Source organism: Bombina bombina, chromosome 4, assembly GCF_027579735.1.
Source record: "Bombina bombina isolate aBomBom1 chromosome 4, aBomBom1.pri, whole genome shotgun sequence".
Lineage (NCBI taxonomy): Eukaryota > Metazoa > Chordata > Amphibia > Anura > Bombinatoridae > Bombina > Bombina bombina.
In genome coordinates, this window is record NC_069502.1 from 1,181,081,080 (window position 1) to 1,181,108,549 (window position 27,470).

Below are 27,470 nucleotides of genomic sequence, written 5' to 3' on the forward strand. Positions count from 1 at the left end.
GCTAGTTCTTTAAAGGGCAAGATTTCTGCTCTCTGTCTTGTTTCATAAGAAGATTGCTAAATTTCTGGATATTCAGAATTTTATCCAGGCCTTAGTCAGGATTAAGCCTGTGATTAAACCAATTTCTCCTCCATGGAATTTTAATTTGTTTTTCAAGGTTTTGGAGTTTCCTCATTTTGAACCTATGAATGTTTTGGATATTTAGCTTTTGTCCTGGAGGGTCTTGTTTCTTTTGGCTATTTCTTCTGCTAGAAGACATTTCTAATTTGTCTGTTTGTGGTTGTAAGCCTCCTTGGCTTGTTTTCTTCAGGATAAGGCAGTTTGAGAACTAAGCGTATTAGAAAGGATAAAGTATGAAGCAATGTTAGCACTTCCCTTCAGGTTCTCGCTGCCAGCTCCCAAACCTTGTATAGAAGCAGAAAGTGTTGAAAGTGGTGGCGTTGTGTCACCTCCCGGGAACCAAGCTGCCCACGTCCTCTGAGTTAACCTTGTTGTTTTCACCTCCAAAATAAGAGCTCACAATACTGTAGCAGATTTCAGACAATGTGGTAGGCACACAAACTGGTTATACTCACGAGATTGCAGTTAAAATAAGCCTTTTATTAAAATCATTACAAAGGTGTCTTCAGGTGCAGCTTCAGGTTTTATTTAAAATACAGCTCAATGTGTTTCGACTAAAAGAAGCCTTTATCAAGAGCATAAAGTTAAAACAATTTCTGGAACAAATAGTTATATATGGATAACCATTTGTTCCAGAAATTGTTTTAACTTTCTAGTTTTGAGAACTAAGTTTAATCTGCATTAAAAAAAAAAAAAAAAAATTGTTTTTTTTCTAGTGGCAATTCTAATATGTGCCTCTTTATTCCCTGCTCCTTTTTGTATTGTCTGGGCCTGTGCATTCTACCGACTCAACAGAAAATAGGGCTGGTCTTCATATTTTTCCAGGGCTGCTTTGTATTCCCAGTCCAGCCCTGGCCATATTCCATAAACCTTTTAAATTAATAATTAAAGGGTCAGTAAATTTAAAATTTCATGATTCAGAAAGAGAATGCAATTTTAAACATCTTTCTAATATCTACCCAGTTCACTTTGTATCCTTTGTTGAAGACTCAATCTGGTAAATTAGCGGTATTGTGTCCCACACACCTGTAATCTGGCCCATAGTGATCAAGACATGTGCACGCTCCTGAGCCTACCACAGTATGCTCTAATGGATGGGATACCACGAGAATGAAGTAAACATGACAACAGATGTAAAAAGAAATTCTATCTAAATCATGAAATTTAAACTTTGACGAATTGACGTCCATGTCCCTTTAAAAAATGCTAGAACAAACATATGGGAAAAGTTTCAACAATGTATTCTTTGTGCCACATCTCCCTGGGATTTGGTTTATTTGTGAACAGATAGCAGTTAAAGGATAAAATACTATTCACACAAATGATTACATTTTCCACTTTGTATAAAAACTGGTTATACTCACGAGATTGCAGTTAAAATAAGCCTTTTATTAAAATCATTACAAAGGTGTCTTCAGGTGCAGCTTCAGGTTTTATTTAAAATACAGCTCAATGCGTTTCGACTAAAAGAAGCCTTTATCAAGAGCATAAAGTTAAAACAATTTCTGGAACAAATAGTTATATATGGATAACCATTTGTTCCAGAAATTGTTTTAACTTTCTAGTTTTGAGAACTAAGTTTAATCTGCATTAAAAAAAAAAAAAAAATTGTTTTTTTTCTAGTGGCAATTCTAATATGTGCCTCTTTATTCCCTGCTCCTTTTTGTATTGTCTTATTTTCTTTTACGTTCTTCTTTTCTGGCTTGGCTATACGTCAGACTAGTTTCCAGTAAGGCAGGAGGGATTTTAAGAGCTCAGGGAGTTTTGGGATCTTTGCTTAGTGGTCAGGAGTATAATTATCAGGAGTAATGGATTGTGGACTTTCACCACCATGAAAGAAATTAATTTATCAGGTAAGCATACATTTTTTTGTATAAAAAAATAAATAAAATATACAGATATACTGTAAATATATATAAAAGTAAAAATAACATGTGAAGAAAATAGAAATTTCAAGTATTTATATTCAAAACACATTAAATGTACACACACACTGGAGCCCTTTCCAGTCATACATCTTGCCATATTCAGGACTGGATTGGCCTACCAGGAGATTTCCCGGTGGGCTGCAAAGCTACAATGTAAAGGGGTGATTAATGGATGCAATTGGGTTTTAGGGTGCATATATAATATCAATCTGGCATTTTTATTTAATGCAAAGTAATATAATTTAATTCTGAAAAAAATATTGGGGAAGGAGTATCCCAGTAATCCCCTTTGAGAGAAAAGGGGCCTGTGCATTCTACCGACTCAACAGAAAATAGGGCTGGTCTTCATATTTTTCCAGGGCTGCTTTGTATTCCCAGTCCAGCCCTGGCCATATTCCATAAACCTTTTAAATTAATAATTAAAGGGTCAGTAAATTTAAAATTTCATGATTCAGAAAGAGAATGCAATTTTAAACATCTTTCTAATATCTACCCAGTTCACTTTGTATCCTTTGTTGAAGACTCAATCTGGTAAATTAGCGGTATTGTGTCCCACACACCTGTAATCTGGCCCATAGTGATCAAGACATGTGCACGCTCCTGAGCCTACCACAGTATGCTCTAATGGATGGGATACCACGAGAATGAAGTAAACATGACAACAGATGTAAAAAGAAATTCTATCTAAATCATGAAATTTAAACTTTGACGAATTGACGTCCATGTCCCTTTAAAAAATGCTAGAACAAACATATGGGAAAAGCTTCAACAATGTATTTTTTGTGCCACATCTCCCTGGGATTTGGTTTATTTGTGAACAGATAGCAGTTAAAGGATAAAATACTATTCACACAAATGATTACATTTTCCACTTTGTATAAATACGGAGATCTGTGGCAACTGAACTAATGTCCCTATTCTTGTTTTGTTGGATTATGTTTTTGTTAAAACCGTGCTTCCTCTGGCTTGTTTATAAGGTTATTAGGATATCCTGCACTCGCACAGGTGGTGCCAGACATCGCCAACTTAGGAGCCTAATGGCTGAAAAGAATTACTAAAAGTTCCATATGCCTTACTTATGATACAGTATATAAAAAAGCAACATTTACTCAAAACACACTAACATTCTTTTAACCTGAAAAAGTGCTAAATAAAACCAGCTCGACTCCCAGCCAATACCCTTAAAAGGACATTGCACACTAGATTTTTTACTTGCAGATGGTCCATTTATATAGCGCATCTGGGAGTTTTTGTAACAATGTATAGTTGTGTTCATTTTTTTATACCATTGTGCCGATTTTCAGACTCCTAACCAAGTCCCAAAGTGTCAGATGTAGACTTAAGTCTACATATTCCTGCTCGTCTAATGCAGGGGTCTTCAAACTTTTGTTCCCAGTGTAATCATACCCACATACCTGTGCAACCCTATTTTTATGCTTAGTCTGAGAATTTCTGAATATACAACAAAATAGATGCAACTTTTTGGAAAAGTGAGTAAAATGTGTGCATACTTTATACCTGATTGTAGTCAAACATGAACATGTAAAAGGTAATAATATACACACAAACAACACACACACTCTTATTAAACATACACTTCACACACATCACAACACAGTAAACATGGTGTTGCGACCCAGTAATGGTCTTTTCATATTTGGGGGAGGTTCTGATTTTCCAGCCCCTTTCACTGGGTTTTATACTGGATTTTTAGATCAGCATCCGTGCATATTCTTCTGTATAGTAGTGTCTAATACATGCAGTTAAATAAAAATTGGTGTACACTGTCCCTTTAATGAGTGGCTTAACCTGCATCGAGATTAAAATAGATTCTCTGACCAGATTTTAGACTTTGATTAGTGCGTGCATGTTGTATATTGATGCTGCTAGTCATACACTAAAGATAAGATTTTCATTGTATTGCAGCTTTTAAATAGGAAATTGCCAGTGAGCCAATCAGAAGCATCATACGTATGTAACCTCTAATCATCAGCTGTGTCCTACAGCTCTGAGCTAGATTTTAGCTATGTGTTTATTCCCACTGTCCCTCTGTTATATATTGAGATAGATTTGAATGTATAATAAGCCATAGCATTAGCTGTTCCTGTGATAATCACCTTATATTAGACTGGTCTCTCATCTTACACAGAACTAGGAGCAAAGAGACCACATTGCAGGATCTTTATGCAAAATAAATAGCTTTATTTGAGAGGCCGCTGTCTTAGAAAACGTAACTGCTCAGTAAACAGCATCTGGTGGATTCATTAGACCGGGCAGTAACACTCTGCAGGACAAATAAAGCTGGCATCATCTGTGTTTTGATTGGTCCATCACATTGTTCCTTTAACAATAGTCAGCATGCTGGCTGCTGCAGTTTGTTTCCTAATCCAAGCTTGTGCCGCAGAGGATCTGAAGCTGCGTATAACCCCCCCTGAGTCCGTTCAGTAGAGAATCTGTTACTCTGACTTCATGACGCTCAAATCGTGCGGATTTTCCTCTTTTCAAAGAAAAGAACATGTTGTTTAACTGGAAGAGACAAGAAGAATGTAACAATCAAAGGGCGAACAAAACAAATTTGATGATAAAAGTACATTTTAAAGTTGTTTAGAATTGCATGCACTATCTGAATCCTGAAAGTTTAATTTTGACTAGACTGTCCCTTTAAATGAAGTCTACTTTAAAATTGTTATTTAAAAAGATAGATAATCCCTTTATTACCCATTCCCCAGTTTTACACAACCAACACTGTTATATGAATATACTTTGTACCTAAGCCTCTGCAGACTGCCCCTTATCTCAGTGCTTTTTACAATCTTGTATTTTAGCCAATCAGTGCTGGCTCTTGCATAACCATTATCATTCTCCACCGAAATAAGCACTATGTTATCTATATGGCACACATGAACTAGCACTCTCTGGCTGTTGTGCAAGATTTAAAAAGCACTGAGATAAGGGGGCAACCTGCTGGGGTTATAAAGTATAATAAAGGGACATGTAACTCAAAAAAATGTATTTCATGATTCAGATAGAGAAAAACATGTACTTCTATTATTTCATTTGCTTCCTTTTCTTGTTTTCCTTTGCTGAAAGATTTATCTAGGCAAGCTTAGTAGTGACAAAGAACCTAGGTTGGTGGCTGCATATAAATACAGATGTGTTCAGTTAGAAACCAGTAGTGCATTGTTGCTCCTGCAACAAATGATAACAAGAGAATGAAACTAATTAGATAATAGAAGCAAATTAGAAAGTTGTTTAAAATTGTATTCTTTATCTGAATCACTAAAGAAAAATTTTGGGTTTCATGTCCCTTTAATATAACAATGTTGGTTATGCAAAGCTGGGGAATGTGTAGTAAATGTGTTATCTATCTTTTTAACCAATAAAAAAATCAAATAGATGGTCCCTTTAAACTCAGAATTGAATCCCTCATAAAATGTAATTTAATTAAAGGTAAAGTCAAAGCTTCAGGATTCAGGTAGAGCATGCTATTTTAACTACTTTACAAAATAATTGCTTTGTTCTCTTGGTAGCCATTGTTGAAAAGCATACTAAGGTCGGCTCAGGAGCAGGTATGCACTAGAAGCTAGCTGCTGACTGGTGGCTGTACATTTATGCCTCTGGTTATTGGCTAAACAAATGTGCTCAGCTAGCTCCCAGTAATGTATTGCTGCTCCTTCGACAAAGGATACCAAGAGAATTAAGCAAATTTGATAATAGAAGTAAACTGGAAAGCTGTTTAAACTGTATGTTCTGTCTGAATTGTGCAATGAAAATACCAGCACTACAATACACATTCTTTATGCCTCTAAAAAATGGATCATTTTCCATGTCCCTAGAGAGGCTGGAGCTCAGATTATAAAGGCATTGCCTTATTACTCAGTGTCAGCTAACCATAATCAGGGAGTTCAAGTGGTTTATTACTGTACTGCTCTGAGACACCAACACACTGCAGTTGCAACTGCTTGTACATCGATCATTTTGTAAGCAGATATTTTACATGCAGGGCTTGATTGCTGATATACAATATGAACACACAGAAAAAAAACTCACAGCTCCAGTTAAAGTCAATCCTAGGGTTTTACAAACGTTAGGATTGACCATTGAAAAAAATAAAGGGGACTTTCATTCATTCATGGGCGCCAAGCCGGATTTACCGCACGGCTATTGGCTAAGAGGTGAAAACGTCATCTCTTAGCCAAAACATTTTTTAGCCGTGAGCTGCTGTAGCAGCTAAAATCGCTGATCGGTTGAAATAAATAAAGGAGCTTCCTACATAAAGTATCTTATACTTATCTTATACTTCATGAATGAAAATGCCCTTTATTTGTTTCAAGAGTCAATCCTAGCGTTTGTACAACGCTAGGATTGACTTTTAGTTTAAGTGCAGGTAATTGAACAAATTGTTAATGAAAAAAACAAAACCATTTAATTAAAGCTTACGAGTTTGTGCGCAAACTGTACCTCTATTCTTTTCATTTTTCAGGTTGTTTTTTACAGATGAGATAAGTAAATTATTATACATTACAGATATGGGTAGAAAACCCTTTAACCAAACTGCTGGGACCGGAATAAAAATGTTTGGCTTTGGGAATAGTTTGGATTTTGGAATATTTGCATCTTTAAAATGGGACAGTTTGGAGAGGGGAAGGGATCTTATGTCATTTACACAATATTTACATAAAATACAGCTTATACATGTAAACAAAATGCAGATTTTATCATTTGTAATACTTTTGTATATAAGCAGAAGGGTAATAGTTGTTTTAAATAAATATAGACCATTATTTGCATTTTAGAGCACAAAAAACAAACCAAAGACATAGCCATAGAAGCTTGTGATGTACAAGCAGGGAAAACTAGTACTTTTTATATTATTTGTTTTTAAATATTAATTAAACCGTTTGGATTTCAGAATAAGTTTGGACTTTGGAACTCCAGATTTGGGGATTTGTATAAGATTAAGACTGCTCAGCAGAGGTGCCCAAGTGCACAATATTAAAGGGATGCCAAAATGTGTCTCACCAATCAGATAGCGCATGCAATTTTAAACAACTTTCTAATTTTCTTCTATTATCAATTTTTCTTTGTTCTCTTTTGTTGAAAAGCAGGGACGTATGCTTAGGAGCGGGCTTATTAATGGAACATTATATGGCAGCAGTTTTGTAGGAATGTTATCCATTTGCATAAGCACAATATGGCAGCACTATTTCCTGCCTACCTAGGTATCTCTTCAACAAATAATATCATGGGAACTAAGGACATTTTTTATCACAGAAGTAATTTGGGAACTTTTTTAAAATGTCCGAGTTACAAAAGAAAATGTTTGGGTTTCATGTCCCTTTAATGCATATTATCATCTGAATTATTTCTCTTGGTATTTATTTTAAATAATCATTTAATAAGTTTCAGATCCAAAGACAGCAGAAAGTGCTTAGGCAAGAAAACTTACAGTCTCACATATGCTATGTGATTGGGTGTCCTGTTGTATATTAATGCTGATATTTATACACCAAGATCAATAATGAACATATTCTCTTCCTATAAAAAAAAAATCAGTGTTTCACAAATGCCTAGAAAAACAGTTAGGAAACTCACCAAAAGGATCATATTTCCTCAGTATAAGCTTATCCTTTAGTTTGTTTCTCCTGGTGTTAAATTTGTATCCAGTTCCGGCTGCACTGACCATCTGCACAAGGAATATCCTGGATAAAAAAACAAATTGGTTGATCATGTCACATTAATCACTCTTTACACAGATGAAGATACTCAGGGGCCGATTTACTAAAGTGCGGACGGACATGATATGATTGAGAAAGAGACAAGAGAAAGACGACGGCACTACTGATGCTGTGTCCCACTAGTTTTCTAATTTCTTCTCAGAGTATGAGAAATACCAATAGTGTTCTGGGGGACTGGGGTGCTGTACATAGGGAGAGACTAACTAAAAAATCTCAATTGCAGGAAGCAATTGAAAGGATGTACTTAGATAGCACTCACCCGCAAGTAATCAATTTAGGTCCAATGCTACCATAGGTAAAGAAGCCCAGAAAGGGGCGGATTTAAAACTTAACTTTTATTAGAATTGTTAAAATCGTTACAACACATTAAAAATCACAAACAGTGTGAGGTGAGGGAATGCTACTCCTAAGGAGGAATTATTAAATTGTATATTGTAGGTATATTCTCAGGAGGATATCCTCACTATTGTGGGGTGCTACATATACCTCGGGTGTCACCCTTTTATATGAGATCCTGAGTCGTATCTCAGGTGTGGCCGACCCACTAATAGTTATGTTAGTCCTCTATGAGAGGGGTGTGAGTGATAATATTCTGATATTAAGGACCCAGGCTGTAAATTTCCGCTTACTATTTGCCACTCTGTTGTTTGAAATAGAATAGAATTACCACCTTGCTGAATGCACTGGGGGAATTATCTACTGCAACATCCTAGGTTAGGTTGTTGTTATTATACTGTGAGGTGGTATTTATAAAACGATATGGCACCCCTTTTAAATATCGTTATACCCACTTATACACGGGGGTTCAGGAGTATTCCCCTACTTATAGGGATAATAAAGTTTGGGGTTTTCCAGTATTAATCTGGTATTGCAAATATTCTGTACTCCTATGTAGATAGCTCTATTTAATTAAAGTTGTTTATGGGTATCAATAATTATATTAATGTGATTCCATTCAGAGAGCTAAACATACACATTAATCCGGTACAATATCAGTTTATTTAATACTGGGTGAGAATACCTGATATAAACAAATACATATTGCAGTGTGCGGTGCTTATACTTGTGTAATGGCGCTTAGCATTTTGGTGAGAACTTTTGGTGATAAATTCGGGCAAAACTCAGCTGTAAAATAATGGCTGCGGTATTAAGAAGGATTTCTTTTAGTTATACTGACCTACTTTGAGTCAGTGCCACTAACTTATACAACTGAGGTGTCAGAATAATGCCCATAATTAATTACGTATACACAGGCTTCCGTAGCGTCAGTGATACTGATATAAGTTCCCTTACATATGCTTGAGGTTAGCAGCGTACAACACCAGTAATCACTGTCAATATTGGCCCCCAACTCAGGTCTGATATATCTCCTAGATAAGTACTATATGCTGGTTAGGAGTATATAGCTTACTCTGCCGATAAATTGTGTGTAGTTACCATTAGCAAAATAGCAAAGCGGGTGTTTTAGACTTGGTAGTAAAAATTATATTACCGTTAAACCTCCCAAGTTTTTTAAGGTAAGTAGGTCACTTAATATTTTAGGTTATGGAAGCATTGAAGCCCCCTTACCATAATGTATCAATTCGCGGTATATCTATTATTTGAGGTAGCGATTCAAAAGGTGCTAAATAATTAGCAACTAGTATACGGCTAGGATATTTCCATTGCACACACTCTCTCACGCATATACCTTTTTAAATTATTTTCTAATTAGACATTCATACACCAAATCACACTGTTGTTGTTAGTTAAAAAGGAGAAATGTTCTGCAGCTGCCCTGACATGTTTCGCCACAAAGGCTTTGTCAAAGGTGGGGCGCCCGCCGAATTTGGGGCTTTTTATTGGCTGACCGGTGGGAGGTTTTCCCCCTTCGGCTATAGTGATTGGTTCCCTGCTTCTCCTATTGTATTAGTAGGAGAAGGGGGTGTGTAACGGGTTCGCCATTTCTATCAGGTCTTATTGTATGCCTGTCTTTAATTCTGAATAGAAATGGGTTAGAAACCAAAGCGCCAGAAAGAGGCTGGGTCTGAACTATTATACTAAACTAGTTGACTTGAGGTACAGAATAAAATTATACTTTATTTTCTTACATACATGGATCCATGTTACAAACAAACAGTTAAAATGCACATAAAAACAATATAAAATCCACAATCGCAATCCTCTTGCAGGTGACTATTTGGACTAATATGTACTGGTGTCCCAGTCGCCCTATATAAGAGTGTGAATGACCTCTCTTGAATTGAAAAATAATTGCTAGTGTAGTGTTATCTTGCGTGCTGATAGTCCAAATAAAAATAATGTGGATGGTGTAAATTCCTATGTGAAATTGGAATACAATTAAAATTAAAATAAAAACAAAAATGAATTAGGTGCTACACTCCAATGTTGATAATGTAAAATAAATACTAAATTCAAATACAAACAATAATTCCAGTACAAAAAAAAAAAAAATTTCTAAATGGTGTTGCCTTAAGCCAAAACAAATATAAATAACATCAAAATACTCTAACTGAGTGAACAAATTTTGTGTGAACAAATGTGAAAAAATTGTGTGAAGAAATGTGATTGACACTGCATCCAATGTCTTCCAAAAGTGTGATTGATAAAATTATAATTGTCAATAGTTCCAAAGTCTTCCAATGGACAATGTTATTATCCAAATTGTGTTATTAAATCCAAACACTCCAAAAAATAAATGTGTATTGTGCACAAAAAGTCAATCAAAAAGTCAATCGAAAAAATCAGTGGCCACTGTTAAAAACAAAAATAAAACAGAACATGCAAATAGTACTCTTGTTAAAAGAAATAATCTTGAAAGAAAAAAGAAAAAGAATGCCTGCTGCCTTAGCAGGACCAAGGAATAGTGGGGGTGTATCCGGGTTTCCTCAGATGCCAAACTGTCCCCAATGATACCTGAAAATGAAAAAAATAAACACACAATAGTGCAGAGCGTAATACTCAGGTGTACTATATGAAAATGGACTCACCAGTCGACGCGTTTCGGTCTATACTAGACCTTTTTCAAGACTGGATTAATACATTTACAGGTGATCTTTTATACCTGTTTGGTAAATGTAAACCGGAAGTTATTGCATAATACTTCCGGTTTCGTAAAACTGAATGAACTCTTTATTTCTAAATATCTTTGAAATATAACTAGGTAATATCAACTTGTCATGTCCTTATAACCTTCATTGCATTTAATTTCATTTATTTTATGCCTTATTTCAGGCAAACTTGAACCGGCTTGTGAATCGTTATTTCCTAAATTCTTCCGGTTTCTTTAATGCATTACTTCCGGTTTACATTATGACCCATTTGACAAGTCATTACACAAAACGTATGTGATTTCAGATTTAACTTAATAAATATAATAAATATAAACATTCACAATATGTACAGACCATATGTTCAGACCTGTCTCTTCTTGTTGCTATTTGTTAGATCGTAAGGGGACATAGCTTCATCTATGAAAGGAAGTGTATGATCCTTAATCGTAACGGAGTGTCAAGTTATCTAATAGAGAAGTCTAATAAGTGTTTCTCTACTATGGTCATGACTCATTTATATTCGATCAGATTTATTTTTAAATACCATAATAAGCCCTCTCTATCAACGTATTTGAAGGGGTGTCTAAAAAAAGGGTGTGAGCAGGGACAGTGTTCTTATTGGTTAAAGACGATTTACATTCCTCCAATGATGTAGCAATAATAGCTGTCCGCCTATTCCAAGACGATGTGAACTCGGTGTTAGTAAAATTTGGTGTTAATAAAATTTGACTTACTTAATCAGTGCTTTTATATCCCTGATGTTAACTCAGGGGATTCGTTTTTGGTATATAACTCAACTTTTCTATCCATTTCGAAATAGGGGGGGAGGGTTTATTTGTCAGTTTATCGAAGGGGCTGTATAAATCCTATTCTTTATATTTACCTTCATCTTACTACACATATTTGTGTGCACTCGCCGTTCTCAATAAGGCTATCTTCTTCATTTAACAATGAAAAGTATATAAACAGAACAATTATCTTATTGTGTGATTTTAATTTTCTATTGTACTTAAATAAATCGATATTCTTTCAATAAATGTGTGATAATGCTACAGTTCAATGTATAGCTCAATTTTTATCCATTTTAAAGTAAAGCCACCAGGGCCAGTATGTATGTCAGTTGTTCGAAGGAGCTGTATAAATCCTATTATTTATGCTCACCTTCGTCTATCTATAAGGATTTTTATAGGTGATCTCTGTGCTCTAATATCTACTGTCTTCTTTATTTATTTAATAATGGAAGATATATGAACGGACCAGTTACCATATTAAATGAATTTAGTTTACTTTCAACTTATAATCTATCATACTTAAATGAATCGATATTCTTTCAATAAGTCTGTGACATGAAATTACATAGAATGTAGCTGCAGTTCAATACTATGTAAGCTCATAATGCCGTTTTTCTTTTTAAAGAATCTACATTAGTTTATCTGCTAATTTTATCGGAACCGGACTGTTTAAAATAGGGAGAGTCTAAATATCGATCGTTATCAGAGGCCATGTCTTAGTGCCATATATAACCTAATATCACTTCTCCTATTTACTAAAAGGACTATTACATTAGATTGTCAGGAAACACGGCTATTCTTTAATGAAAGACATGAAATTCTTCATATATAATAAGTTTCTCGTAGTTAAGGAATTGTCATATGATTTTTTATAAGGGAGGTTCTTGGCTATCAAGTGTGTTAGTGTCTAAAAGTTATATAAGGGTTATCTGTGTATTTCAATTGGCTAATATATTTTCAATTGATCCCATTATATTGTGACAGAACTTAAAAATAGTAGTACCAGTTGTGGACGCTACCCATTCTCATTATCTCGAAGATTATTGGTCCAATTAGTTAGTTAGAAACCTAAAACCCGGTATTGCTTTAACCAACTAGTTGCTAACAGAAGCAATTTCTGGTGAAAGGGGTCAATTTCCACAAATTGTCTTCATAATTTCTGGTATTTATGGAATTTTATAGGCACTTTATTATCATGTAAATGCGCTAAAGTTCAGATGTTTATAAACATAAACTAGGTACAATATATGTTAATAGTGTTCTTAGCTAACTTTAAGTTATCTTAACAGATACTTTCTCACTTAAGACCCTTTAAGTTATCTTAACAGATACTTTCTCACTTAGGACCCAAAGAGGAAAAAAAGGGGGGGAGGGGGGGGATATATAGCTGGCATGCTATAGATTCCTTGAACATATCTCTCTTAGATCAATATATATAAAAATATTTATCATCAGGAAATAGAGAGGTGTGACATATTTGGCATTTTGATGTTTTCTTTTCGAGAACCCACATCAAATTGGATGTTCTCAATATTCTTGACTCACTTTGAATTTGTTTTTACAGATTCTTTCTCACTTGAGACTCAGGGAGCAAACGGGACCTCTTGTATATTTGGCTTACTTTAGATTACTTAGATAAATCTCTCATTGGAGACCAGGGCAGTGGAGACCCAATATAGATCATGTTTTTTATATATACAACCAGGAGATGGAAAGAAGTGACTGCGACCGTTTTTCTCATTTATAGAATCTAGATTTATCATCTTTCCAGGAACCCACATCAAGTTGGATGTTTCTTTCCAAATGCCCCAATCCTTATGGCGGTCAGTTCTTCTCATTTATAGAGTCTAGATGTTTCTTTACAGGAAACCACACCAAGTTGGGTGTTTCTTTCCAAATGCCCCAATCCTTATGGCGGTCTATATGCTTTTACATTATGGATTTAGTAAATGGGAGAGGTCTTCTTTATTATTAAGACCCTTTGGATATAAACAATCAATCAGAAATATCCATCTGGATTCATTACTTAGTAGTAGTTTTTCAAAGTTGCCACCTCTCCAATTTTTGGCAACTTTTTGGATTCCTATATATCTCAATGCATTAATATTTCCATGATGCTTAGTCGCAAAATGTTGATATAATGGTGTGTCCATATTCATTTTTTCAATCATCAGTAGATGTTCCCGGATTGTCTCTGAGGATCCTCGACGTCTGTCCTACATATTGTAGCCCACATGGACATTGCAATAGGTAGACTACTCCCTTGTCTTGACAGCGTATCAGATCTTGTATTTTGAATTCCTCTTTGGTGTTGTTGGAATTAAATTTTGTTGTTTTAGTCCCACACTTACATGCTTTGCACGTATGGCAGGGAAAGAATCCTTTAACCTTTTTTCCAAACACGTCCCGTACTCCTCCAGTCATTTTCTTTTTAAGGCTCGGTGCCAATCTGGTCTTAAGATTTTTTGTTTTTCTGTATATGAACCTTGGAGTTTCTGGCAGTTTTTCCCCCAGGACATCATCGTCCTTTAACAGCGCCCAGTGTTTCCGAAAAATATTCTCCACAATGTGTTTGTTCTCACTGTATTCTGTTATCATTGCTATGTTGAGACTGCCTTCAGTGTAATTGTTCTTCACCTTTTCTTTATATTTGGTAAGGTCTTTCCTTTCTGTTTTTCTTACTTCATCCAGTTTTTCATCCAGCATTTTCTCGTCATAGCCTCACTCTATAAATTTCTCTTTGATTATTGAAGCTTGTTCTTCCCATTTGGAGGGATTGGAACAGTTCTTCCTCATCCGTAACAGCTGTCCTTTTGGGATGTTGTTCTTCCATCTACTGAGGTGGCAGCTTTCTTTGTGGACATAATTATTACTATCCACTTCCTTAAAATGTGTGGATGTTTCCAATCTCCCTCCTCTCACCTCTATTCTTAAATCCAAGAACGTCAGGGCTGTCAGGCTCCATTCGTATGTGAACTTCAAATTTACATGGTTCTTATTCATAATTTCAATGGTATACATCAGGTCTTCCAGGGTACCTTTCCAGATTATGATGATGTCATCTATATATCGCCGATAGAGGACCAGGTCCGCGCCTGCTGGACAGGAGTCCCAGAAAATTTGCTCCCATTTTCCCATATAGAGATTCGCATAGCTTGGCGCGAACCTGGTCCCCATAGCTGTTCCACATGTTTGGCGATAGAACTTGCCCTCATTGCTAAAGAAATTATGTGTGAGAATGTACCGAATACTGTCCAATATAAACTCATTTTGCTTAGATGGTATATCGGGTTCCTTATCCAGAAAAAACTTTACTGCATCGATACCCTCCTCATGCGGAATACTCGTGTACAGTGACGTCACGTCACATGATGCCAGTATATAGCCATCCTTCCAGGGTAGCTCTTCCATAAGGTTTAAAACCTGTGTCGAATCCCTTAAGTAAGAAGGTAATTTCTTGACCAATTTCTGTAAATGTTGGTCTATATATTCCGACAAGTTGCTACTCAGAGATCCTATTCCGGAAATTATTGGCCTTCCGGGAGGTTTAGTTAGTGATTTGTGGATCTTGGGTAAATGATATAGAATTGGTATGACTGGATATTTTACATTTAGATAGTTGAACTCCTTGTCGTTTAATATCCCCTCCTCATTGGCCTCTTTTAACAAATCTGTAAGTTCTTTCTTATACAGATTTGTAGGATTTCCTTTCAGTTCTACATATGTGTTAATATCACTTAGGATCCGTCTGTTTTCAGCCTCATAGTCCTTCTTATCCATCACGACAATCCCCCCGCCTTTATCCGCAGATTTAATTGTCAGATTCTGGTTATGTTCCAGCTTCGTGATAGTCTCCCTTTGTTTTCTTGACAGGTTCTGCCTCTTGTATCTCAATTTTCTCGATCGTATCTCCCTTATCTCTTTGCAGACTACTGTCTCAAAGGCTTCTATTGCCGTTCCCTTACTGCTTACAGGATAAAAAGTTGACCTTGGTTTTAATTCAGTATGTATATATTTGTCTCTCGTTCCCGAATCTTCATTCCTCACCAGATTTGCCCCGGTCTTCTCTAATTCAGCTTTAAGAAAGAATCTTTTCAAAGTGAGTTTTCTAATTAATTCTTTCGTATTCACGAAAGTGCAAAATTTATCTAAACCTCTCGAGGGAGCAAATGAAAGTCCAAAGTTTAAGACTGCTTTCTCATCGTCATTTAGTGCATAAGAGCTTAGATTGAAGATTCCTTTTTTTCCCCCATTATTATTTTTCTGTTTAGCCTTCTTGATCCTTATACATCCCCTACTTCCTCTGTGTGTCTTGCCTTTGTTTTTGTTGTCTGCTGTTTTTCTTTTCCTTTTTGATGGGGATGTCCCAACTCTAAAAAAGGTTCAGACAAAGCGCCAGAGGTGCCTGGTTGTAATGTGGTCGCTCTAGCCGGTGTTTTCCCTTTTGAGTCCATATTTTTTCCTTTTTTCTGTTCCTTCCATTCCTCCATTCTGTTAGCTCCTTTCTCTCTTCCTTCTTCCATTTCGTTTTGTTGTTTAAAATTCCTCCGATATCCCCTTGGAGTTCCATATAAATTATCATCTCCTAAACTGTTTTCATAGTCTCTATGATGATTCCTTGGTGGTTCCTGAGGGTTTTTTCTGTTCTGACGCTGATCGAATTGATATCTATTCTCTCTCTGGTCATATCCTCTTTCTGTCCCATATTGGTGACCTCCATATTCAAAATCATCGGGCCTTCTTCTTGTGTCATATTCTGGCCCATAGTGATCGAATCTCCTTCTGGAATTGTCATATCTCCTCTCTCTATTCCAATGATTGAAATGGTCCCTTCTATTCCTGTTCTCCCGATTCCAATAACTGGGATAGTTATCTCATATGACAATTCCTTAACTACGAGAAACTTATTATATATGAAGAATTTCATGTCTTTCATTAAAGAATAGCCGTGTTTCCTGACAATCTAATGTAATAGTCCTTTTAGTGAATAGGAGAAGTGATATTAGGTTATATATGGCACTAAGACATGGCCTCTGATAACGATCGATATTTAGACTCTCCCTATTTTAAACAGTCCGGTTCCGATAAAATTAGCAGATAAACTAATGTAGATTCTTTAAAAAGAAAAACGGCATTATGAGCTTACATAGTATTGAACTGCAGCTACATTCTATGTAATTTCATGTCACAGACTTATTGAAAGAATATCGATTCATTTAAGTATGATAGATTATAAGTTGAAAGTAAACTAAATTCATTTAATATGGTAACTGGTCCGTTCATATATCTTCCATTATTAAATAAATAAAGAAGACAGTAGATATTAGAGCACAGAGATCACCTATAAAAATCCTTATAGATAGACGAAGGTGAGCATAAATAATAGGATTTATACAGCTCCTTCGAACAACTGACATACATACTGGCCCTGGTGGCTTTACTTTAAAATGGATAAAAATTGAGCTATACATTGAACTGTAGCATTATCACACATTTATTGAAAGAATATCGATTTATTTAAGTACAATAGAAAATTAAAATCACACAATAAGATAATTGTTCTGTTTATATACTCTTCATTGTTAAATGAAGAAGATAGCCTTATTGAGAACGGCGAGTGCACACAAATATGTGTAGTAAGATGAAGGTAAATATAAAGAATAGGATTTATACAGCCCCTTCGATAAACTGACAAATAAACCCCCCCCCCCCTATTTCGAAATGGATAGAAAAGTTGAGTTATATACCAAAAACGAATCCCCTGAGTTAACATCAGGGATATAAAAGCACTGATTAAGTAAGTCAAATTTTATTAACACCAAATTTTACTAACACCGAGTTCACATCGTCTTGGAATAGGCGGACAGCTATTATTGCTACATCATTGGAGGAATGTAAATCGTCTTTAACCAATAAGAACACTGTCCCTGCTCACACCCTTTTTTTAGACACCCCTTCAAATACGTTGATAGAGAGGGCTTATTATGGTATTTAAAAATAAATCTGATCGAATATAAATGAGTCATGACCATAGTAGAGAAACACTTATTAGACTTCTCTATTAGATAACTTGACACTCCGTTACGATTAAGGATCATACACTTCCTTTCATAGATGAAGCTATGTCCCCTTACGATCTAACAAATAGCAACAAGAAGAGACAGGTCTGAACATATGGTCTGTACATATTGTGAATGTTTATATTTATTATATTTATTAAGTTAAATCTGAAATCACATACGTTTTGTGTAATGACTTGTCAAATGGGTCATAATGTAAACCGGAAGTAATGCATTAAAGAAACCGGAAGAATTTAGGAAATAACGATTCACAAGCCGGTTCAAGTTTGCCTGAAATAAGGCATAAAATAAATGAAATTAAATGCAATGAAGGTTATAAGGACATGACAAGTTGATATTACCTAGTTATATTTCAAAGATATTTAGAAATAAAGAGTTCATTCAGTTTTACGAAACCGGAAGTATTATGCAATAACTTCCGGTTTACATTTACCAAACAGGTATAAAAGATCACCTGTAAATGTATTAATCCAGTCTTGAAAAAGGTCTAGTATAGACCGAAACGCGTCGACTGGTGAGTCCATTTTCATATAGTACACCTGAGTATTACGCTCTGCACTATTGTGTGTTTATTTTTTTCATTTTCAGGTATCATTGGGGACAGTTTGGCATCTGAGGAAACCCGGATACACCCCCACTATTCCTTGGTCCTGCTAAGGCAGCAGGCATTCTTTTTCTTTTTTCTTTCAAGATTATTTCTTTTAACAAGAGTACTATTTGCATGTTCTGTTTTATTTTTGTTTTTAACAGTGGCCACTGATTTTTTCGATTGACTTTTTGATTGACTTTTTGTGCACAATACACATTTATTTTTTGGAGTGTTTGGATTTAATAACACAATTTGGATAATAACATTGTCCATTGGAAGACTTTGGAACTATTGACAATTATAATTTTATCAATCACACTTTTGGAAGACATTGGATGCAGTGTCAATCACATTTCTTCACACAATTTTTTCACATTTGTTCACACAAAATTTGTTCACTCAGTTAGAGTATTTTGATGTTATTTATATTTGTTTTGGCTTAAGGCAACACCATTTAGAAATTTTTTTTTTTTTTGTACTGGAATTATTGTTTGTATTTGAATTTAGTATTTATTTTACATTATCAACATTGGAGTGTAGCACCTAATTCATTTTTGTTTTTATTTTTATTTTAATTGTATTCCAATTTCACATAGGAATTTACACCATCCACATTATTTTTATTTGGACTATCAGCACGCAAGATAACACTACACTAGCAATTATTTTTCAATTCAAGAGAGGTCATTCACACTCTTATATAGGGCGACTGGGACACCAGTACATATTAGTCCAAATAGTCACCTGCAAGAGGATTGCGATTGTGGATTTTATATTGTTTTTATATTGTTTTTATGTGCATTTTAACTGTTTGTTTGTAACATGGATCCATGTATGTAAGAAAATAAAGTATAATTTTATTCTGTACCTCAAGTCAACTAGTTTAGTATAATAGTTCAGACCCAGCCTCTTTCTGGCGCTTTGGTTTCTAACCCATTTCTATTCAGAATTAAAGACAGGCATACAATAAGACCTGATAGAAATGGTGAACCCGTTACACACCCCCTTCTCCTACTAATACAATAGGAGAAGCAGGGAACCAATCACTATAGCCGAAGGGGGAAAACCTCCCACCGGTCAGCCAATAAAAAGCCCCAAATTCGGCGGGCGCCCCACCTTTGACAAAGCCTTTGTGGCGAAACATGTCAGGGCAGCTGCAGAACATTTCTCCTTTTTAACTAACAACAACAGTGTGATTTGGTGTATGAATGTCTAATTAGAAAATAATTTAAAAAGGTATATGCGTGAGAGAGTGTGTGCAATGGAAATATCCTAGCCGTATACTAGTTGCTAATTATTTAGCACCTTTTGAATCGCTACCTCAAATAATAGATATACCGCGAATTGATACATTATGGTAAGGGGGCTTCAATGCTTCCATAACCTAAAATATTAAGTGACCTACTTACCTTAAAAAACTTGGGAGGTTTAACGGTAATATAATTTTTACTACCAAGTCTAAAACACCCGCTTTGCTATTTTGCTAATGGTAACTACACACAATTTATCGGCAGAGTAAGCTATATACTCCTAACCAGCATATAATACTTATCTAGGAGATATATCAGACCTGAGTTGGGGGCCAATATTGACAGTGATTACTGGTGTTGTACGCTGCTAACCTCAAGCATATGTAAGGGAACTTATATCAGTATCACTGACGCTACGGAAGCCTGTGTATACGTAATTAATTAGGGGCATTATTCTGACACCTCAGTTGTATAAGTTAGTGGCACTGACACAAAGTAGGTCAGTATAACTAAAAGAAATCCTTCTTAATACCGCAGCCGTTATTTTACAGCTGAGTTTTGCCCGAATTTATCACCAAAAGTTCTCACCAAAATGCTAAGCGCCATTACACAAGTATAAGCACCGCACACTGCAATATGTATTTGTTTATATCAGGTATTCTCACCCAGTATTAAATAAACTGATATTGTACCGGATTAATGTGTATGTTTAGCTCTCTGAATGGAATCGCATTAATATAATTATTGATACCCATAAACAACTTTAATTAAATAGAGCTATCTACATAGGAGTACAGAATATTTGCAATACCAGATTAATACTGGAAAACCCCAAACTTTATTATCCCTATAAGTAGGGGAATACTCCTGAACCCCCGTGTATAAGTGGGTATAACGATATTTAAAAGGGGTGCCATATCGTTTTATAAATACCACCTCACAGTATAATAACAACAACCTAACCTAGGATGTTGCAGTAGATAATTCCCCCAGTGCATTCAGCAAGGTGGTAATTCTATTCTATTTCAAACAACAGAGTGGCAAATAGTAAGCGGAAATTTACAGCCTGGGTCCTTAATATCAGAATATTATCACTCACACCCCTCTCATAGAGGACTAACGTAACTATTAGTGGGTCGGCCACACCTGAGATACGACTCAGGATCTCATATAAAAGGGTGACACCCGAGGTATATGTAGCACCCCACAATAGTGAGGATATCCTCCTGAGAATATACCTACAATATACAATTTAATAATTCCTCCTTAGGAGTAGCATTCCCTCACCTCACACTGTTTGTGATTTTTAATGTGTTGTAACGATTTTAACAATTCTAATAAAAGTTAAGTTTTAAATCCGCCCCTTTCTGGGATTCTTTACCTATGGTAGCATTGGACCTAAATTGATTACTTGCTGGTGAGTGCTATCTAAGTACATCCTTTCAATTGCTTCCTGCAATTGAGATTTTTTAGGACATGATATGATGTAGCGTATCATGTCCGCAGCACATCGATAAATGCCGACAGCATATACTATCGTATAGGATCGGGCGGATTAAAGACCGTAGCCTCAGAGGCAGCAGACCAGTTATGGAGCAGCAGTCTTTAGACCGCTGCTTAATAACTACTGTTTCCGGCGAGCCTAAAGGCTCGTGCGGAAACCGGGGCATCAAGCTCCATTCGGAGCTTGATAATTCGGCCCCTCAGGGTCAGCTAAGTTAGAACATACTAATTAGACATGTAGATTTGTTTTTGGATGAATGCTAAAATTAATACATTTTCACTACTTTTTGCATCCATTAGACATAGGATCACCAAACAGTCCCATTAAGTGGTCAATGAAAGAATGCATGAAATATATATAGATTTGTTCATTCAATCATAAGGTTAAACCCATTGGTCTTCATTTACAATATTCATAAATTCTACAGCAATATCCTTGTCAGTTGATTGATTCATGTGTCAGCCATAGAGTACGTAAGATTCACTTTTGTTCTTGGCAATCTGGACCCAATGAAGAAAAAATAATATACCTATTGTCTATACATATAATACACACACATAATACACAGTCTTTCGGTACTGCTTGCTGTACTTTAAAAGGACATAAAACCCAATATTTTTCTTTCAGGATTCAGATAGATAAAACAATTTCAAGCAACTTTCCAATGTATTTCTATTATCTAATGTGCTTAATTTTCTTGGTATCCTTTATTGAAGAAACAGCATAGCACATGAGTGAGCCAATAACAGGAGGCATATATGTGCAGCCACCAATCAGCATCTACTGAGTCTACCTAGGTATTCTTTTCAACAAAGGATACCAAAAAGAACAAAACAAATTAGATAATAGAAGTAAATTGGAAAGTTGTTTAAAATTGAAAGCTCTATCTGAATTATGAAAGAAAAATGTGGGTTTCATGTCCCTTTAAGCTGTGTTCCAGCTCCTCCTTTACTGCCCTCAGGACATTCACCTAAAGAAATAGGTAGTGAATGGCTTTTCACCATAAATTACTTCCGAACAACTCCTAAGGTGAATATCAGGCAAAAAAAAAATGTTTTTTTTAATTTTATTTGTGAGCAACTATTTTCCAAAAAGAATATTTTGTGGGTGCAGACGTCTAATACTCAAGGTACTTTTTATGACAACGCGCATTTAAAAGTGCATTAAAGACAACTTCTCTTGTCCCACATTCCCTGCATACCGTATGTACAGTATGTATAGCTGGTTTAGGCAACTGGCAGCATTTTCAATGACTAGGTTACAAATGTATCGTTTTGGCTTCTTTAGAGAGCATAGGACAAAGCACATTTTTTTACACAAAACAAAGAGGTGTTAAATGTCCCTTTTAAGCTAAAGGGACAATGACTGTCTTAAAGGGACAATACACTCTTGCAGCTAGCTAATAAGAATGGATTTCAAAGCTGCTGCAGGTACACAATTTTAAATGGACTAGGCTCTCTTTCTCCCACCCACACTAGAAGTTTGATTTCTGTTGCTGTCTGTTTGCAAAGCTTTTCTATAATAAATACTGTAGTATGTAGTTAGATGGTGGTTTGACGGGCAAAAGCAGCTATTTTATGACAAAATAAAGGCTCTATTTGTAAACAATGTAATTCTCCAGCAAGTAAAATGAATAACTGGGAACACACATTAAAGGGGACAACAATACAATGTCACTTAAAATAAGGATTTCATGTGGTAGTAGAGGAAGACACACAGCAGTTATTAAATTACTCAAGTTACCTTAAAGGAAGCTGAACCCAAAATGTTTCTTTCGTGATTCAGATAGAGCATGCAATTTTAAGCAACTTTCTAATTTACTCCTATTATCAAATTTTCTTCATTCTATTGGTATCTTTATTTGAAAAGCAAGAATATAAGTTTAGATGCCGGCCCATTTTTGGTGAACAACGTGGGTTGTCCTTGCGGATTGGACAACACCAATAAACAAGTGCTGTCCATGGGTCTGAACCAAAAATGTGCTGGCTCCTTAGCTTAGATGCCTTCTTTTTCAAATAAAGATAGCAAGAGAACAAAGAAAAATTGATAATAGGAGTAAATTAGAAAGTTGCTTAAAATTGCATGCTCTATCTGAACCGTGAAAGAAAAAATGTGGGTTCAGTGTCCCTTTAAATAAAGAAAATGAAAAGTGATTAAATATTAACTTACTTTGATTTGCTCTTCGCAACTTAATGTAGAGATCATAAAAGGAAGGAAAACAAAGAAACGTTAAAATGTTTAAAAGTGATAAATTGCCCTAATTTTCCCACAAATCCCTCATATAGTTGTTCTTGAATATACACTGGTACAGCACACACTTTTTCACAAAATAATGCTACCAAATCCGCACCTCCCTCCATACTGCTCAAAAGGTAAATCTATCTCTCAAGTGCACCGTGACATAAATATGCATCATAGCAGATATATGTTACATGGCCAAAAGTATGTGGACACCAGACAATCACACCTATATCGGCTTGTTGGTCATTCCATTCTAAAACCATGGACATTAATATGGATTTGCCTCCCCCCTCCAAATGGCTAAAACGGCTCCAACTCTTCTAGGAAGGCTTTCCACAAGCTTTTGAAATGTGTCTGTGTGAATCTGTAGCCATTCAGCCAAAAGAGCATTTGGGAGGTCAGGTACTGATGTTGAAGGAGAAGGTCTGGCTTGCAATCGGTGCTCCAATTCATCACAAAGATGTTTATTGGGGTTGATGTCAGGGCTCCGTGCAGGCCACTCAAGTTCCTCCACACCAAACTCGTCAAACTATGTATTCATGGAACTTGCTTTTGCGTACAGTCATACTGGAGACAACAAAGGGCCATATCCAATTTGCTGCCACAAAATTTGAAGCAATTATTTAAAATATCTTGTATCCTGTAGCATTAAGATTACCTTTCACTGTAACTAAGGGGCCTAGTTCAAACCCTGAAAAACAGCCCCAAACTATTATCCCTCCCCCACCAAACTTAATTGTAGCCACTAAGCATTACAATAGTCGCGTTCTCCTGGCATCTACCATACCCAGATTCTTCCATCTCTCTGCCAGATAGTGAAGCCTGATTCATCACTCCAGAGAACACGTTTCCACTGTTCTAGAGTCCAGCGGCGGCATGCTTTACATCACTCCAGCCGAAGCTTGGCATTGCGCATGTTGATTTGGAGCTTATGTAAGCTGCTCGTCATGGTAATTATTTTCAAGAAGCTTCCGACGCACAGTTTTTGTGCTGATGTTGCTTTCAGAGGCAGTTTGGAAGTCTCCTTAAGGGTGATGTGCGAAACCAGACGTGGACCCGTTGCTCAGTGTGCCTAGAGCACTGTTTTGTTTTAACCTGTCCTCAGGCCTCCCCAATAGTCCAGTTTTGCTGGATTACCTTGAATGAGAGCAGGTAAAATAACCATGTTAACTAATCAGCCGATTGTTTCACATGTGCTCTAGTTAAAACATCCTCAAAATGTGGCCTAAGGACAGGTTTAAAAACCAGTGGCCTACAGGGATATGGCTGCACCTCACTGATAAGGCCCATACTAGGCCGAAACGTACATCTGGGGTTTTGACGTTTCTCTCGTTCAGAGAGGAATTGCTTGGTATTTTGGGACTGGACTACATTGTTTAGTCAGGATCAGACTGATATGCTACAGGAAAGTTATTCTCTGTAAAAGGCACATCTTGAGCAAAAAGAGGCTGCCCCTAGGGTGGTAATTAGTCATAGAACAAGCTATTATTCGTTCCCAGGTTAAGCGCTTCTCTTTTTGTATATGCAAATTATGACCCTGAAGGAAGTCTCCCTAAAGGTGATGCAGAAAACCAGACATGGACCCATAATTCAGTGTGACTAGAGGGATATGGCTGCACCTCACAGACGAAGCCCACACTGGGCCGAAACGTACGTCTAGGGTTTTGCTGTTTCTCTTGTTCAGAGAGGGATTGCCTGGTATATCTGGATTGTTTAGTCAATACAAGACCGATATACTACAGGAACGTTGTCTGTGAAAGGCACATGTTGAGCAAAAAGAGGCTGCTACTAGGGTGGTAATTAGCCATAGAACAAGCTATTATACTATTGTTCCTTCCCAGGTTGAGCGCTTCTCTCTTTTTGTATATGCAGTTTGGAAGTCTGTAGTGAGTGATGCAACAGATGATATGTGATTTTTACGCCATACACTCAGAGTAAATGTGGTCTACCACTTTGTGGCTGAATGTTGTTGTTCCTAGATGCTTCTGCTTCACAATAATAGCACTTACAGTTGACCTGAGAAGATCTAGTAGGGCAGAAATCTCACTAACTGACTTACGTCAAAGGTGGCATCCTAAGAGAATGCAACATTTAAAGTCAGTGAGATCTTCAGTATGACCAATGTTTATATATGGTGATTTCATGGCTATGGAGTTTATGCATATATTAGTAATGGGTGTGGCTAGCATTTGAACTCAATAATTAGTACGAGTGTCCACAAACTTTTGGCCATATTGTGTACATGTATAGGTAAATGCAGAATAATGCAAAAGGTTGGGAGTAGAGGTTTATTGGCTACAAGGGTCTGTCAAGCCTTACATTCAGCAATCTACACATGGCTCTCTTCCCAGCCATCCATACACATTTCTCCATATTATAAAAAAAAATTATGTTTCTGCTATCTGCTGAGTGCTTCATTCACACTTGGTTCTTCACTCACTGCTGACCATTATATGCATCACTTATCACAAATGCTCCCAACCACTGACACACATTTTCCATATTCTACCAACTTCTAATGTGTTCCTTGATGGCATACACCCAGACATCCACGGGAATAGGGTCCTTAATTCCTCCTGTATGTGTTTGTAAAATTTTGTCTTGTCTCTTACAAGTTTTATAACATTGTTTTATCTAAATGAATTGTACCCATGGACAGCGCTGCGGAATATGTTGGCGCTTTATAAATAAAGTATAATAATACACCTACCCCCCCCCCCCCAAGCTCTTAGCCACATAGAGCACTTAAGGTTCTCTCAGTCAAATAACATGCCTCCAACACTTTGTGTTTTTTTTTTACATTCGCCTCTACACACATCTTTCATTCTGACACATCTATTTACTAAAGACTTATATAGCAACTTGTATGCATATTCTACTGACAACCCACACCTATTCTTTCTAATTCCACTGTACATATATTAGCTCAACTGTACACCAGGCTAACTAAAAGCATTTTCATTGTTTGTTGAAAAGGATACCTAGGTAGGCTCAGGAGCTGCCCATTGGTTTCTGCACATATATGCTTCATGTTATTGGTTATGCAGTGCATTAACTAGCTCTCAGTAGTGAATTGTTTCTTCAACAAAGGATACTATGATAATGAAGCAAATTAGATAATATAAGTAAATTGTAAAGTGGTTTAAAATTGTATTCTCTACCTGAATAAATAAATAAGTAGGCTGACCATATTGCCGCTTTAAAAAGGGACACGTGAAAAATACATATGTCAGGGTTCTTATACAAAACATTTCTTTAAATAGTCCTGACATATGTATTTTTCATATGTGTCCCTTCTTAAAGCAGCAATATGGTCACCATATAAATAAGGTTTCATGTCCGTTTAACACAGTGACTCAACCTGGCTGGGTGCACAAATCTTGTGTTTTTTTTTAGTAAGGACCTACATGTCTTCTATACTCTGGCATTACTATGTATTACTCCTGAGTCCCCACTCAGCAAAAAGCACCTAGTCTCCTTTCTTGGTCGCTACACTTTCTCACTCATTCACCAGCTTGTATCTCACGTGACCTGACAACCACAAACAGGTACTTTATATACAGCCCCTCTTTGCTTTCCGCACATTTTACACATTCTATTCCAGACTCTGATGTGTTTATATTATTGCACTGACAGCAATGTAACCTCCGCTCTGAAGTATGATATTGCTGTTGAGTAAAGGGCTCATAAACCTGCATTTTTTCCTCACAGACATAAATCTCTGGCCTGATCTCTTTGTTACCGGAATAACTACCGTTATCTATCGCCTCTCCGGTTTATAACTATATATATATATATCCACCTCCCACACTCACAGGACACGCAGCTCAGGAACATACTGCCGTCTCCCGGTAATCAACTTATTCCCAAGGACGTAAAACGGGGATGGCCGAGTACTTCCGGATACAGATGTCAGAAACTACTACTACTTCCGGGGCATGCGGCTCTGGCGCGTAGCGATGAGGTTTTTATTTGCCAGTAGTAGGTTATTTGCGTCGCCTTTGTGACGTGTTCCCTTAGTTTCTAGTTTGCTCTGTTTGTTATTTTAGCGTATTTCTTTAGGTGCTGTCTGTCTAGTTTAGTTTTTATTCTCAGTGATGCCGCTGTTAACACATTTCTACAATGTTGCGAGCATGTGGTTAACCCCCTCTTGCCTTCACTTTGTTTTCTTGAACA

The 27,470-nt window shown here is 36.4% G+C and overlaps 1 protein-coding gene across 1 annotated transcript; it reads right to left on the reverse strand.

Annotated features, from left to right (window-relative positions):
* Window positions 1-4,229: 4,229 nt before the first annotated feature.
* On the reverse strand, window positions 4,230-27,228 carry MRPL33 (mitochondrial ribosomal protein L33). The gene is made up of 4 exons (XM_053712655.1): window positions 27,110-27,228; window positions 23,223-23,241; window positions 7,644-7,750; window positions 4,230-4,574 (listed from the first exon to the last, which is right to left on the reverse strand). Exons 1-4 carry the CDS (start codon window positions 27,129-27,131, stop codon window positions 4,525-4,527), a joined length of 198 nt encoding a protein of 65 aa, XP_053568630.1. The 5' UTR covers window positions 27,132-27,228; the 3' UTR covers window positions 4,230-4,524.
* Between the last annotated feature and the right edge of the window lie 242 nt (window positions 27,229-27,470).

What these genes read in the sequence shown, in the direction of transcription:
- MRPL33 (XM_053712655.1), bottom strand. Translation starts at nt 27,131, where the DNA reads ATGTTCCTGAGCTGCGTGTCCT. An exon ending in GAGGAAATATGATCCTTTTG is followed by an intron (nt 4,575 to 7,643) that starts GTGAGTTTCCTA and finishes TGTCTCTTCCAG; the next exon opens with TTAAACAACATGTTCTTTTC.